Consider the following 16,389-nt stretch of genomic DNA (forward strand, 5'->3'; position numbering starts at 1 on the left):
GGATGCAATATAGCAGGGACAAGACTTCTTTTACTGAAATCAGTGACTCCAGCTTCCTACTAAAACTTCCTTTTTGGGAGATAAGCTCAAGTGCTGCATAAATATATATCTGGTTAAATATTCTGTAACTGTTAGCAGTGTCCTGCTGGTGGCATTGAAAGATTTTGGTAGTCGGGCAGTACTTGTTTATACTTCGAGCACTTGGTCAGACAGTGTGAGAAGTCACATCTGTCAGCATCTGTAGAAGCAAGAATTGTGCCCACTGGTCTTTTTTATACAAGAGCTTTACATGATAGAAATATTCACTACTTGTATTTTCTTGAAAGCAGAAGCAGCTGGAGAGCAAGAGAGGACTGTGGCTCAGTCAGGACGTTTGGTCTGTGTGTGCTTCCCCACTTAAGTGGCCTTCATGAGGACTGCATGCTGGCTTCTGTGAGGAGTAATAACTTGCAAAATACTCACTTTTGTTCAGACAGTCTTAAATGTGAGCATTCACTATTAGGGCAGAGCATCAAACCCACCTGGTGCTTGCTCCGTGGTTGTGGTAGCAGCTTTTGCTGATTATTGACCAGAGCTCTAATGGGGTAAATGACCTAGGGGTGAAGGTAATGCTAGCAATTGCATGCAGCTACAGGAATGGACAGGAGTGTAAATTTGATGTGTGTCTGCTTCTCCATGATACTACCAGCATGCACTGTAATATGACAGGGTGAAGTCAGTATGACTTACTCCCCTGATGGAAAAACAGTGCACTCTTCCATGTTTACTGTGGGTACTGAGTGTTAAGTGCACATAGGCCGTAACTGCACTCTGGTCTTGCCACAGAGCAACTTTTGCCCAGATTTCCTATTCTGTGCAGTATTTTCAGTTAACATACCAGCACATCTGAGCAGATGTCCAAGCTCCTGTTCCAAAGGCATGAGGAGTTTCTTGTTGCATAACACCTGGCTCCCTTCCCAAATGGTACCATGCTTTCTTAAGCTTTAAACAGTCTCAAAATGAGCCACTCTTAACTGTGCTAGGCTTACCCACTAGGGATTCCCACCAGCTCCTCTTTGATCATGTCCCACCAGTTATTTCATATGCTATCTTGCCTGTGCAAACTCATAAGCTATAGTTTGAAGGTGACTCATTACTTCTGCCACTGTGTGTCCCCTCCCCAAATGATACAAAAATAAAATGAGACTATTTTAATGTTACTAAACAAATGCCAGAGCAGGAGCTTTTATGTATCACAAAGCTGGAAGATAAATTATTAAAGATGTATCCAAGGTTCCTTACTTTAGTGCCTGAAAAAAGACAACATGTACATGCTATGGACAAACAATAGTTTCATTTACAATGACAGAATTTACAAATAACAGCAGCCTTGGATCATCTTCTCGGACTTTCTGTAGATCACAGGCCATTATGTTTAACCCACTTGCCCCTAGATGAAGCAAGGTGCATTTTCTAGTCATCTTTAATCAATTTAGGCATTTGCTTTCGAAAAATGAGAAGGTTACTAATCCATCTATTTAATTACAGATTTCTCCCATGAGAAGTTGGAACAAGACATAGTAAAAATAAATATTAAATCACCACAATGAGTCATTTGTTGTCTCCCATTTTAATTTTATAATTCTCGCTAAAGAAATCTTGTCTCTCTTTCCCAATGGCTGACATTTGTAAACAACAGGATTTGTAGCATAGGAACAGTTCAGCATAAAAGTCAGAGTTCAAACAAGGTTAGTAGTTCAACATAAAAGTCTATGGCAGCTCAACACGTATTCCCCAGGAATCTCCCAGTTATAAGCCTCATATACAGTATTATTTATGTTGTAGCTTTCCTAGCACATTCAGTTACATACTAAGCAGCTCCCTTCACTTGGCTGGAGTACCATTGCCAGCCTTTAGTCTACAGCCCAGTTAATCTTTGTTAATTATAAACCATGAGATGCCACTGCAGAGCTGGAGAGCATCCTGCAGAAGCAGGAATTTATCCAATAAAAAGTAGATTTACTTTATAATCTTCACTGAATTTTGCTGACAGTCACCACAGAACAAGATCAAAGGCAACAGGAGCCAAGGTGTTTTTAGCGGTGCAGAGATGGCTTGCTTTTATACAGGGCTGCCCACCAACTGTGTAGATGCCATGTACTGGAGAAGTCAGCTACCTTCTCTGATGTTAACTGCCCAGTTCCAGGAACCTGGCTCTACTCTACCTGGACATAATGCATGGCATAATAACCTGGCATGGAATTTTGTGAGTCCTACTCAAGGCATGGATTTTTCTGTAGGATCTAGCACCCTTTGGTTATACACTGACTTTTCTTGAGGTAATAGGTACACATTTTACTTAGTATCATTAGTCTGGCCAAAACCTCAAATGAAATTTAAAGTGAGCCCTGCAAGCCTTGTAATTCAGTCATGGGGAATACAGAATTGAAGAAGTATGATCTAGAGATGCCCTTTTCCACAGTCTCCTCAAGTTCCCTAGTGCAAGTCTCAGCAGGGATGATATTGTATTTATGGCTGACAAAGGCACGAGTCTGTCTTCTGCAGTGATTGAAATAAGTCAAGAACAGTGGGTTACAAAAGCCTGTCTCACTGAAAAGAGGAAAAGGCAAGTTTCGGAGAAAATACAAAAACTATTTTTTTTTTTTCATTGGAAAGGAATATACATGAGTCTCAAGGCAGAAAATCAACTCTATCCCAACCAAAATCAGGACAGTAATATATTTTTGCTAGGAATTATACTGAGTGCTTTTGTGCCACCATTGTTCCAGCCAAAGCTAGGTTTGCTATCAAAGATACAGCTTTTGCTAAACTTCCTGGTGAGAGGTGAAGAGCATCCTCTTCTTCCTTCTGGTAGGTCTTTGAACAGCAGAACGGAGGGAGCTTGTCTGGATTACATGTGCATTACTCCAACCACTGTGAGCACACTCAAGTCCATGTCAAGTCCATGCCAATATCTGGTTATTGGTTGACAGAGAGCAGATGTTCCAACAATCTCGTTCTGCATGCAAAACCTAAAAAGCATTGTGTTTGAGGTTCAACAGCAGGTTACCCCTTTAGCTTCAAAGAGATCAGTTGGAGTTAGAATTTGGTATGCAAGAAACCAATGGGCTATAGCAAAATCTTCTGTCTAAAACTGTATTTACTTGAAAGACAAGCAGCTCTGAATTTTTGAAAGCTCCATAAGGGAGAAAGAACATCATCTTGGTTTTGATAAAATGCAGCCAGCATAGCCTCCACAGCATAGATTCGTTTACCTCTTAATATAAATACCTGAACATATGTACTGATATAAATGTGCTATTTATATAAGTAGTTGGATTCCCTTGGAAATAAAACTATTACTCAAGAAATACACGAGGCACTCAAATGCCTGGCTAATTAATCCTGTAGTTTCCCTCAGAGAATTCAGTCTGTTTTTTTTTCATGAGAACAGACAATCATCTCTCAGACCTTTGTTCAGAGTGAAATTTGCACAGACTCTGATCAAAATTTGCCCAGGTTACTGTTCTGGTTGTAAGTTGATTTTGTTCTAATGGAAGTTCTGCTTCCATAGAGATGCTGGTCTTCTCACACTAAATGGCAAACCTTCCAGTGACATTGCCAGGCAACTCACTGTAAGCTTCAGTCCAATTTTTATTCAAGAAGGGAATAATGAGGGAAAAAAAAATCTTTTTCCATACTATAAAAAATATGTACCTCATAATCAGGATTATTCCTTACATGCTTTTACAGTTGTTACTTTCCAGCGCCCCAATGCCGATACTGTAATAAGCACCCAGTATCTTCCATTTTCACTCTGGATTCCAGTCATGAGTTCAGATTAACAATAAAAAGGACAGTATTTAGGGGAGCTCCCCACCCCACCAATCTCAAAGTTGGAATATCATATTTTAATGAGGCCCATTCAAATGTCGCAGTTTTAATAGAATTTCCAAGTAGTTGACTCTGAAGATAAATTAAATGGATTAAAGTCTAAATTGCTGTGGTATGGAGTTGATAATTTTTCAGCTCACTATTGCTAGCAGGAATTAGAACATATATTTTGCAGGAAGCCTCACTGGAGTATTTGGCAGAGGAAGGAATGTATGTGTATGCTAAGGAGGAGAATTTAGCATATCTTCAGCAAATATGTGAGATTATTTAATTCCAACTATTAATAAGCTTAGGTATAATATTTGATGCAGGACAAAACAAGAATTAATATATAATAACTATTAGTGATAGAAAACACTATACCTGTGGTTAATAGTTTAGTATTCGGGTATACCTGTCACAAGAAATCTATGCCTGTTTGGTAGAAGTTAAACTATATGGATGATCTGGTGATATCAGTGATATGGGACAGATTTCCACGGACAAGAGGGTAGGAGAATCAACTTGCTTGCTGCGGAGCCAGTAGACCTATTTTCTAACCTGCAGAAATTAAGGTGAGATGATCAGGCAAGTTTGAAAATCCTGCATAGATACATTTCACTTTGTGCAATTAGTTAATTTATATTATGAATTCCAATAGCAAAAGCAGGTCTGAACTCAGAATGCATCTGTCTCATTTTGAGTCTGTCTTCATGCAGTTTTCCCCATTTCCAGATACGTATATCCCTTATTCTGAGCAAATTCTTGAGCAAATTCAGACCTTCTGACCTAATAGGTTAATATCCTGGTTTTGTTCTTTAAAATAACCTCTACTGTGGATTTTAAAACTGTCTGCTGTATTGATTTATTCTTGATTTAGTCATTCAATTCGATGATCAAATTAAGTAAAATTATTTTTATCTGTTACTGTAAAAGCAAAGTATTTAAAGAAAGTACTTTAAACTTTGACAGTTTCTCAAATAGCATCTACAAATCCATTTGTGTAATGCCATTTTGACCAAATATTCTCATTTAAACTGATTTAATAAAGGTTTATGGGGTTTTGTCAGTTTTCCATTATGATACATTAATTGGTATTCATAAAAAAAATATAATACTGGTCTCTTAGACCTTCAGCTCTGACCATGGTTGGAAGGTTGGAAAATGTGTTCAAACCCAAAGTCATTGTGACACTAAGTGTTGCAGTCTCACCCACCAGCCACCCATGGGAATATAGGAAAAAATAATTTTTTCTCTGTTTTCTGCTTTGTTCCTAGTAATTTTTGGCAGCTATTTTGGGGTTTCTTGGTTGCTCCTGAACACTGAGTTGCCCTGTTTGTGGAGTAGTCCGTGAAGGGCTCAACATCCCCGATGGCAATGGCAGGAGCCCATTGCTGGGTATGCAGCATATGGGTTGTTTACCCCCACCTGCACCTCTTGATCGGCAGGTACACTTCTCCATCTGCTGGTGTATGACCCAGTCAGGTAGCCTGCCATCCTCGCAGCTGGCCCTTGCCCTTGTTGACCTGCCCAGCTTCAGGTCATTGGGAAACTCTCACCTCACAGCTTGCCCCCTAGTCAGGTCACCTGTGGTTATTGTGAAAAGCACAGGTCCCACAGCAGACCTCTGCAGAGCCTCAGCTACTTCCTGCATTACTGTATTTACTCCTTGCTGGTTTCCTGTCTTCTACTGGGCCTTTTATCCATTCCAGCACCTTCCCCAGGTGCTTGTATTCTGTAAGACCTTTATAGTGTGACTTTTGTCAGAAGCCTCTTAAAAGCCTAGGAGGGGAAACTGCGTCTCCTTTATCAGTGTGCCTGTTGGCCACCATCAGAGGACACTGGTGAGGCTGCAGGTTATATCGTTTAGTTTGCCCAGTAGGTAACGCCAAGTAAAGCCCTGTGGTTTGTGCTGTGGTAAGATCCCTGTTCCTCACTATGGCTCACTCTCTCTAGCACTTACTACTGTGTTTCAGAGTTGAGTTGGCAGCTAAGTGGCTGAACTCTTTTCCTTCAAAAAGTGTAGGTGGAGTGTGTGTGATCCTCGTCAGTAGCTCAGAACATGGAGCAGCCTTCCACCCCCTGTGCTAAAAGGAGCAGGAATCCATCTACCCAGAAGGGTGCCCTAATCCAGTGACTCTCTAATACCACGGGAACCCAGATATCAGCAAAGCTGGTCTGCTCACAATAGCAAACATCCCTATTTCTTGGGAAAGCATGAGGTGAGAAAGTCATTTGCCCAGAAAAGTAAAAGTGAGGATCTAGGCCTTATCCCAATGGCTACTTCAAATACAGTATGGAAACATTTCTTGCAGCTTACTCTTAAAATGAGAGATGGAAGCTCTCAAACATGCCTGAATCCTGACAGGGTCTGGGTGTGACAGAGGCACAAACCTGCTTAGGAGTCATGGTGCTTAGGCATGCCCAGGAACAGATTCTTTGGCATGTGAGGAGCTCTAGTGGGACTGGGAGAGGGATACAGCTGGTGCAAGCAGGTAAAGCTAATTTGGAGAAAATGGCCTTGGTGCAGAAGTTAGGCTGTGTGTGCTCTCATTGTGCAGCAGAGAGGAAGGCCTTTGGAAACGTGTATATGTGAAGGTAACTGGCTTCTGAAATAAAGTATTAGCAGTTCCTTAAAACCAGTTATCAGGATGACCTATGAAAGGAGAGGTCATCATTTGCAATGGCATGAGAAAGCTGCAGGAGACAGATGAGTCCCTGATTGGCCTGGGCCACATATCTAAATAAATACCCACATTTCAGATTTAGACAACTACAGTGGCAATCAGAGATGTAAATCACTTTGTGGATTTGGCATTTCATCTTCGCAGGATGATTCCTAAGCTGTTTTTTAACAGCTTAGCTCAAAAATCCTGGACAGCTAAATAATGCATAGCTAGTGTGGTAGACAGGAACAGGATAAAAAAACATTTTGAGGAGCTTGGAAGTCTGCCAATGAGGCAAATAGTATTTTGTGTCCAGAAAACCACCACCAGAAGTCATCGTGTGTGTTCTTAGGTATGTTTGTATGTAACTAGTAAGTTATTATGTTGGAACTGTCTTCCACTGATCCATGTGGTAATTGTTGGGTGAAGAGGAAGTCACAGAGCATTCAAGGTTGCGAGAACATACCTTGGGTAGTGCTCGAGCTCTGATCCCCCTGCGTATCATTGGTTTCTAGAGCTCTAAACACACTGGTGCTGTGTTACAGGGCTTACCTCAGCTCCTTCTCCCATTTCTGATAAGCATATATTTTTGCAAGCTTTAAAAGCTTGTTCTGTGCAATGCCCAAGCAGCCCAGTCTGAGAGGCTGGCAAAATGGACATGCCTCGAGGATGGCTCATTTGTATTTGTCAGAGAGACCTGTGAGGATTCTTCCTTTTGCCAGAATTTTTTCCAGAAGCCTGATTTAAAATGCTGGTTAAGAATATGCTTACACTGAAGCAGAAGCATAGACTGGGGAAGCTGGTGGAGTTGTGCATTATCATTAGGCACATGTTTCAGTCCCTGCTAGGCAAGACCTTAGTCTGTGAGGGTCACTTTCTCACTCTGAAGGGTTGACAAGGACACCCACCACTTTTGTAATACAGCTTTCACTCATTTGCTGACTAGCTGGCATCAACTGAAGCAGCTCATTGGTGACAGCTAATATGTTTGTGTATCATGGCCCAGTGCTGAGCCCACTAGTGCTGTCTGCAGTGGCTCTACTCTGTGTTCCTCACAAAACAGAGGTGGAGAGGTGGGATTCGTCTCGCCCAGCTTCAGACACCTACATTAGAGACACCTACTTCTGAGCATGTCTCCCCAGACTGTTTAGAAGAGCTGGTGGAGAGAAACAAGCGCTTGGTGAGGGTGATTCATCTGGCTTGCTTTAATCATCTACTTTAGGAGGAGATAAATCATGCTATGCAGATGTCTTTTTACTGTCTACTAACTATGCAGAAAGTGTAAATCACTGTCTCAGATACACAAGTCTGCACAGTAGAAGTCTCAGACTGAGAAGATGAATGCCACCCTTGGTTTTTATCAGTATCACATTTTAACATCTATAGTGGGGTGTAGTGTGGTGCTGCGGTACGTCTTTAGCTGGCTATCTGCGCACAGGAGTCTCAAACCTTAAAATGCTTTTGAAGTGTTCTCGACAGGTTGTTTAAAGGTGTTACCTCTGCTAGGGTGAACTTTCTCTAACACAGTGCAAGCATCTGTAGTTGGTGAGAAACGGCACATCATCTAAGGCATCTACGCTGCGTGGGGTGTCTAGTACCTTCCAGTGCCTGTTTTAATCCATGGCCTCAGGTGTGAGCATGGACCAAGTAGCTCAGGTATAGATGTCCCTACCACAAGTATCTGAAGTCAACAGAGAGGGCTCTTACCCATAATGGAGAAACAGAAGGACATCTGTCTCCCAGGGTTGGGGATCCCCATGGGTAACAGCATTGGCAGTAGCACTGGAGGTGATCTCTTCCCTTTGCTTCTGAATGCCATGGGAGAGAGGTTGAGCTGAAAGGGAGGGAGGAGGAGTGGTTCCAGTTGGGATTTACGAAACAGGAAAAGGCATGAATAAAAGGAAAAATGAAAAGCCAAAATTAGTAAAAGCAAGATAGGCAATTTTCCTCTATCTCAGCATCTTGATTTGTTTTTGGCGGGGGATACAGCAGCATACAGAGCAGTCAGATTCAAGGAGCAATGGAAGAAAACCAGTAAAAATCTGGAGAAGAGTGTCCAGAAATAAAATTCTTTAATGTCCTGTCATCCATTCTGACAAGACATTTTGCCATCTTTAAATTCATATGGATTCTGTTGCCAGTTGACCATGATGGAATGTTAGGAAAAATGAAGAGCTTTTCATCCATGTGTGGGTTTGATGTCACCCCATCTGAGACCTCAGCTATGGTTTAGGTGAGGAAAATGTTCCCATCAGGGCACAGGGACTGGGCAGGGAAAGCTGCAGCTCTGAGTATTATACATGCCAGCTGGCAGGCAAGTCCCCATCACAGTAAATGGGAGATGAGACCACATGGGTGTATAACATTTGTAGTGTTCACCTCTTCCAAAGACAGCCTGGCTTTTTGGGCAGATTGTGTCCCAGGTACCCTCAAGGACAGTGCCACTAGAAAAGGCTGTGCCCATTTTCCATCCAGACCTCAAGCAGCACAGAAAATGATATGGGCATGATAGAGTTTCACTGACAGATACCACAGACACTGACACCAGGGTAGTGGTATTACCACAAAATATGGGACCCATCATCATGAAACCCATCATATCTGGCATAAGTTTTTACTTCATCCAGTATGTGAAAGCATCCAAAGAATGAGCATCCCTAAAAATGTAATCCTTGAGCTTTAAGATCACTTTAGATGTGATACATGTAATGTTGTCTTTTGCTGAAAGTTCATGTTTCTGTTGGTGTATTTAACACAAAATTAAATATACCTAGACAGTAATTTTGTCTATGGAGCTGAGAAAGCATCAGTAAAGTTCAGCTTTATTTCGTAGGGAGTAATTGCCATGGAGTAGAGTTAAAAGGCAGTGATTCCCTTGCAAGTTATCCACATGAATTGCTGACTCATGTATATGTGCACAGTAAAAGGGTGAGCAGAGCAGGCATCATCTTCAGCCTTGGTGGGGATAAGATCTTCACCACAGTGTGTGTTGTGGGGCGCCCATCAAATACTGCATCATTTTATGTGGAGTGTCTGGTGCATCAGATGGTATAGTCATGATTTCCTCCCTTTCCTCTCCCTACTGGGCCAGAGGGACAGACTTGCTGTCTCAATAATCAAACCTGATCTTAGAAAACACAGCTTCAATATTGTGATTCAGAGCACCTACTCATCTTGAGATATCATACACCCTAGTGGCTTAAGGCGTGCTCACTAATCTTAAACATCTTCAGCAGGAGGGGTTTAAATCCCGATTTCCTGTTTCCTGGGGGAATAACTGCAGAGAAGACAGGTACAGCAAATACCCTGCTAGCTGTCTTCTAGAAGGAAGAGCATTTTTGCCTTCTTCTCCAGGTAGTTTCAAAAATGTAAATTGTGAGTGGAGAAAGGCTGTTCTCTGCACTGACACAGTGGCACAAACCCCTCCTAAGCTCTTGCTTGGCACTCTGGCTGCCTGAGTTTGGGCTTTCTGTGCATAGAAATACCCTTGGTCTGTGGGAAGGATGCTGGAGCTTGTTAGGGTGTGTGAAGTTTGGTGTTTCAGTGACAACGCTTAGTGGAAAAGCTTGAGAGGAAAGAAAAAAATCAGCAATCATTATGGGACTTGTGTGGTGAAGAGCAAAGAGTGTTGAGCCGTTAGACGGTGAAGTTAGAAGAAAGGAATGTACTGTTGTCTGATAAACTGAACCCTGACTGGTCTGTGCAGCAAGTAAAGCAAGAGGCATTAGTTACAAGCAGTGTATTATGAAGAAAATGTATTTAAATGGTTTTGAATGAGCTAAGGGTTCACAGACAGCTTTTTCTGAATTCTGTCTTCTTGTAACATTTAGCAGGTAGCAGTAGCCCTTCCATTAGGTGTTTAATACAAAGCCACATTAACTTTGGATAATTCATTGGCCTGCTGATGCATCTCCTATTATGTAGGAGGCTGCCCACACAATCTTCTGCTGAAATAACTGAAGATCAGCAAAGTGTCCAGCTCTCTTAAAGCCACTCAAAAAGACCAGATGGTTGTACCTGTGCTGCTATTCACTCTTTTTAAGATACCAGAGGCCAAAGATTTTCCTGTTACAAAATACAGGTTTACTAGACAAACTCAGATTTTAGTGAGATCATGAATTTGTCTATAAAGAAATAAATATATAATTTTCTCCATTAGAATAATCCTTTTCTTTAATAATGTATTAGCTCATATAAATACAAATTTAGGTTAACCTGAAATAAAAGTTTTTAAGCAATTTTCTATTCCAAACACTGATTCTCACCAGGATAAGGATGGATTTTTGTGTATGGATCTGTCTTAGTCTGCCTTGAACACATAGAAATGTTTGACAATAATACAGTCTCACATTGTCATGGCTGCACTTACATTTCTCTTTTCACCTTTCAATGCATGCAGTGACCTCTGGACACTTTTGAAGTTGTAGGTTCCTGACTTTCAACACGAACTACTAATACATCCTCCTTCAAGTGAATGGACCAACTCAACTGAATCATCCTTTAAGAGAAATCACTGCTGAGTGTTGCATGCAAATGGGGTGAATTTAAGAAAGGCGGGTAGAAAGCTCTAAAGGATCTGCTGCTGAGGTCTCCAACACATTTTGACCTCCGCGAGAACTAACCTCACCTGGCTCATTCAGTCACAAGCTGGATACAGTATCTGCTGATAGTGGTATGATACCAGGGCTATACCAATTTATGTTTAAGGGTGTAAAGGAAGAAGTTTCTTAGGAAAGAAGCTTCCAGAAGCATAGTAGGCTCAGTTATACACTGGAGCAAAGTTCCAGTCCAGCCTCATTTGGTGCAGGGCTGGAGCTAAAAAAAAGTTAGTCGCCTACTCCGAGATGCTCTCTAGGGCAGCCTGTGGGTTGGTCTAATTTTTGCCATCTGGCTACAGCCTCAGGAGAGCTGTTTCTCTAGGGATCACTGAAATGCCTGGCTATCCAAGTTCAGTATTAATCGTACTATTTACATTGCTGTGATCGTGCTTAACTGCAAGATTAAATACATTGTCCCCCCTCTCCTTTTAAGAAACGCCATATTCCATAAGCTGTCCAATTCCACATTTTCCAAGACAATAACAATTCCAAATGTTGTTGTAATCCCCTTTGATGCTTTATTAAACTGGATGTGTATTTGTCATTCATTTACACATCCTAACAGCATCAGTTTAAGTGGTGTGTTAAGCCTTTCTCCGTACATCAGAGAAACATGTAATTTTCATTTCAATTTTACCCAGTGGCTTCTAAATCTAGAGGTGATAATTATTATTTGCATTGTAATTACGTCTCGGTAGAACCAGAGGCTTTGCAATGATCTAAAAACACAGGATATTTTGTGGCAAGATCTGGAGGGTTCTTTTGCCGCTAAAGCTCCGCGTGACTGCAGAAGGGCCTAGGGTTTGAAAACTAAAATGCAGGCTGGCTTTCCTTAGTAAGCCTTGTGTTTTCTTCTCCCCAGGGGATGAGCGCTCCCGGGAGTCTCCAGCCCCAGCCGAAGCACAGATGCAAGCCGGGGTGGAAGGCGGTGGAAGGGTGAACCGCTGTTGCTGGAAATGCTCCATGACGCAGCTCAAGAAGATTGTCTGGGGTGTGGCTATGGTCCTGGGTGTCTGCTCCTCTTGGTCAGGTTCAACCCAGCTAGCAAAACTGACCTTTAAGAAATTCGATGCACCCTTCACTCTAACGTGGTTTGCAACAAACTGGAACTTTTTATTCTTTCCTTTATATTATCTTGGACATGTTTTTAAGTCAGCTGAAAAGCAGTCTCCGAAGCAAAGATACAGGTATGGGAGCTTTTGTTTTTTCCCCTGTGGCTCTTGCATGCTTCCCTATGTCTAGCAGGTATTTTATTCATGTCATAGAATCACAGACTGATTTGGTTTCGAAGCGACCTCTAGTTCCAAACCCCCTGCCATGGGTAGGGACACCTTCCACTAGACCAGGTTGTTCAAAACCCAGTCCAACCTGGCCTTAAACATTCCCAGGGATGGAGCATCCATAGCTTCTCTGGGCAACCTGTGCCAGCACCCCATCACCCTCACAGGGAAGAGCTTCTTCCTTATATCTAATCTAAATCTACCTTCTCTCCCTTGTCCTGTCCCTAGAGGCTCTTGTAAAATGTCCCTCTCCAGATTTCTTGTAGGCTCCCTTTAGGTACTGGAAGGCTGCTCTAAGGTCTCCCTGGAGCCCTCTCTTCTGAGACTGAACTCCAGCTCTCTCAGCCTGTCTTTATAGGGGAGGTGCTCTAGCCTTCAAATCATCTTCAAATGTCAGTTAAATCAAACTTGCATTTGCTTTCCTTTCCAGGTTTGTTAAAGGATGTTCTGAATTAATTGTATGTCCTGTGCTAGGTGCTATGGTATTATTCTTAATACAATTTCACTGCAATAGTAAGAAATCTCAGTTTATTTCTGATGCATACAAGTCACATAATGAAAGTCCACATTTGCTGCAATTACTTCTCAACAGCTTTCTGTTCAATACTCTGTGAACATAATTTTTTTTATTAACACCTTCTTCTTCTACCCACAGCTCACTTTTACAGCAATTTCTGCATAAGCTCAGTAAGCTTTTCTGTTCCAAACTCAGGACTAGTGTGGTGTCTTGATCAGCCAAGTAAAAAGTATTGCAGTATTTTCCTGGCATTACGCCCCTGACATCAAAGGCCAAGCTGTGATCCCGGTTAAACTGGAGCTGTTGTGTTTATTTCCGGGAGGAAGCACAGTCATAACCAAAGCCAGCACTTTGTCTTCAGCACACCTTGTCTTTACAGCAAGCCAAACCTACAAGCCCATAGTGCCCGTCCTCTGTGAGGGGCTGAGGATGCTCTAGCTGCTTAAAGGACCGCCTCTTAGTGAGCACTCCTTCAGCTCCTCTCATTTTGGCTAGAGAGGTGTCTGGGACAGATGGGATGACTCAGCCATCAAGATGTCCTGTGTCAGAGAGCTTCCCCGATACATGGAAGGATGTGAACAATGTTTTCCCCTTCTGTTACACAGTGGGGCTCACAGGCTTTTAATGAAGTAGCTCAGAAAGTAAACAGTAAGAAGTGCACATTTCTCAGCTTCCAGCTGTGCAGCAGTGAGGTGGAAACTTACTACAGGAAAAGTCTAAGAAGCCAGGGTACTCAGGAAATGTTCCACCTCAGATGACTATGGTTAAGGTTATCAATGCTGAAATTTTGCTGCTTAGCCATTGTTATGGTTTCTTCATCTTCAGAATTAATTGTGGGCTGCAGATAAATAAAATCTACTGTTCAGTGCAGGTCCTAGAGCAGCATCCACAGTTTTAAAGGCATTTTTATAAGATGACATGTTTTCTGCACTTCAATGTTCAATTTGTACTTGTTTACTCCGCAGTAAACATGGTTGTTTCATAGACGAGAAAAGTATAGAGGTTAGAGAAAGCAAGTTTAATCTAGCACCAGTAACAAATGCTAGCCCCAATAGAACGACCTTTTCGTTTCTTTGGGTTTTAAGTATTTTTCTTCCATCTTCCCTTGGATAATGTTTTAAATACTGCTGGATTCTGGAATGAACTGTTGTGGTTTGCCGGATCCCTGGGGTTAAAACCAGAGCATTATACACACTGTTGCTGCAGTTAATTGTTATGGTTGGTAGTTTTATGTCTTCCATTCAATTAAATGATGGCTGAGTTGAAGAGGAGGTCATGCAGCCTATTTGGGATGCAGGGGAGCATCAGTAAAAGTGAGCTCGCAGCAGGCTTAGTAAAGAACCTGCATTTGTGTTTCTGACCAGCAGATTCGATAGGGTTAATTTACAAGCGTTTTTTCTAGGTGTCAGGGTAGACCTGGACATTTGGAGATACGGCTTTGGTTCCTAACTTTGCTGCAGATTTATTCTGTGGTTTTGAGCAAGTCTCTATGGACATCCGATCTCCTTGTACTTTCTATTCATCTGGATGAGGCAGTTCTTTAGGGAGGAGGGAGGACTCCCCTATCATGTGTTTGCATCGTGTCTGCCTCAGTATGTCTGCTATCTAAACTGAGACCTTTCAGTGGTGCTGCACTAAAACTTACTGTGAAAAGAATAACTGTTCATCTGCTTCCTCTGTTATGGCTGAGGTGTCACATGCATGTGTGTCAGAAAACCTAAGCACTGTATTCCAGTATCCCCTCTTAATTATTCTCCCTTTTTTGCATATTTTGTATATGTATAAAAATATGCATAGAAAGAAAGACATATACCGAGACTTTGCAGCTTTGTAAGAGCATTACTATCTTCTGGAAAGCTTGAACTCCAGGCATAGCTGGACACCTCAGGGAGGCATTTTGTGGGCTTCTGGGTAGTTATTATAAGACAGTTCTGACCTGGAACCAAGAAGAAACTTGTATAATCAGTTTCTGCTTCCTTTATTCTTCACTTTCATCTATATTTTATATATTATCTGAGCTCTCTGGAAGGCATTTGCAAAAGATAAATGAAAAGGTGGTAGTGGAAGGTGGAAAAATGACATCTAAGTCACCTGAGCAGTGAGGTAGTAAAGGAAGGGATTCTCAGATGTTGCCTACACAGGTTGCCAAAATCCACAGGCACCTAATGTGTTTTGGCAGCTAAGCTCCCCAAGGACACCTGTGCAGCCGCCTCCTCCTCCTCAGGACTGGGCAGCTCAGCCTCCTCTCACCATGGCACAGGCAGTGCCTTCCCACCTCCTCTTCCTCAGTGGGTGGCTTCACAGGGCCTAAGCCAGCAGGCATGCTTCGATACCAGCAGGTACCTCACTGTGCAGTTAAAGAGCATGTAAAGAACAGAAACTTTTAGGAAAAATACACAAAACAGCGATAATAAAATGTAGCAACAGTGAATAGATGTATAGTCCCTCAGTGTAGATTATACGGTCTATTGTGGTTTTAAATTTCTGTTGTATTGTACCAGTATGTATATATACTATGCTGTAAATATATGAATTTTCCTGGTTTTTTAGTCTCACAGAAGAACATACCTGCAATGGACACAAACCAGTTTAAAGCTGCAGATTTTATTTTTTTTTTTACCTCATTTTATAGCACATACAATGGTAATAAAGTTGCCACCAAAATTTTATAGTACTACATTAAATTTAAGAGCAGGTTTATTTAGTTTATTTATAAGATTTTGAGTATTAGGCTGTAATGTAAAGTGTTAAGTATTTCTGACTGACCCATACTGCATGGTAAAGAATGCTATTTAAGCTAGAGCAGAGTGTCAGTGGCTATGTCCCTGGCATGGGGAGACAGTCACTCTCCAAAGCAAACAAAAACTCATGCATTCATAGAATCACAGAATCACATGTCAAAACTGCTTTAGGTTCCCTGAGCAGCTCCATCAACTGCTGGAGTGCAGTGGGAATTGCAGTGGGAACTGTGCCCAGGTGTAGACTGCTCAGAGAGACCTTGTGCCATGCTCACTTTCAAGGGTGCCACACACCCTTGGCTCAGGACTGTGTGCGTGGGTAGTGATGCAGAGAGCTGTGGCAGGCCACAGAAGAGCACATCAGGGTCATTGCTGCTTTTTCCTTGTGCAAGTGCTTACTAGCTTAAAATAAAACTACAGTAACAAAATTATCACTCATTTCAACCATCATCCAGTCCAGAAGTAACACATGTAATGATTTATGCACCTAATGGGTCTTCTAAGAGCACTTCATTTTGGTTTTATACTTTTTGCTCTTAAACTGCTTTTTAAAATGACACATTTAATCTGATGAGCTATCCCTCCATCTTACCTACATTATTAATTTATAAGGTAACATAAATTAAAAGCTCTAGGCTTACAGTTCACTGGCTACCTGAAAGATCAAATTAAAATCTCTGTAAGATACTGCTTAGCTTTGTGTATCTCTAGGCAGGACTAAACACACCTTTCATAAAC

The 16,389-nt window shown here is 41.8% G+C and overlaps 1 protein-coding gene across 2 annotated transcripts in view; it reads left to right on the plus strand.

Annotated features, from left to right (window-relative positions):
* Positions 1–16,389, plus strand: part of SLC35F3 (solute carrier family 35 member F3) — a 169,213-nt gene that overhangs the window by 115,891 nt on the left and 36,933 nt on the right. For both annotated transcript variants that reach the window (XM_034060878.1, XM_034060879.1), the window contains one exon: positions 11,979–12,303. In XM_034060878.1, the coding sequence (XP_033916769.1) occupies positions 11,979–12,303 (325 nt within the window). The remainder of the gene's footprint in view (positions 1–11,978; positions 12,304–16,389) is intronic.

This window comes from Melopsittacus undulatus, chromosome 3 (genome assembly GCF_012275295.1).
Source record: "Melopsittacus undulatus isolate bMelUnd1 chromosome 3, bMelUnd1.mat.Z, whole genome shotgun sequence".
Taxonomy (NCBI): domain Eukaryota; kingdom Metazoa; phylum Chordata; class Aves; order Psittaciformes; family Psittaculidae; genus Melopsittacus; species Melopsittacus undulatus.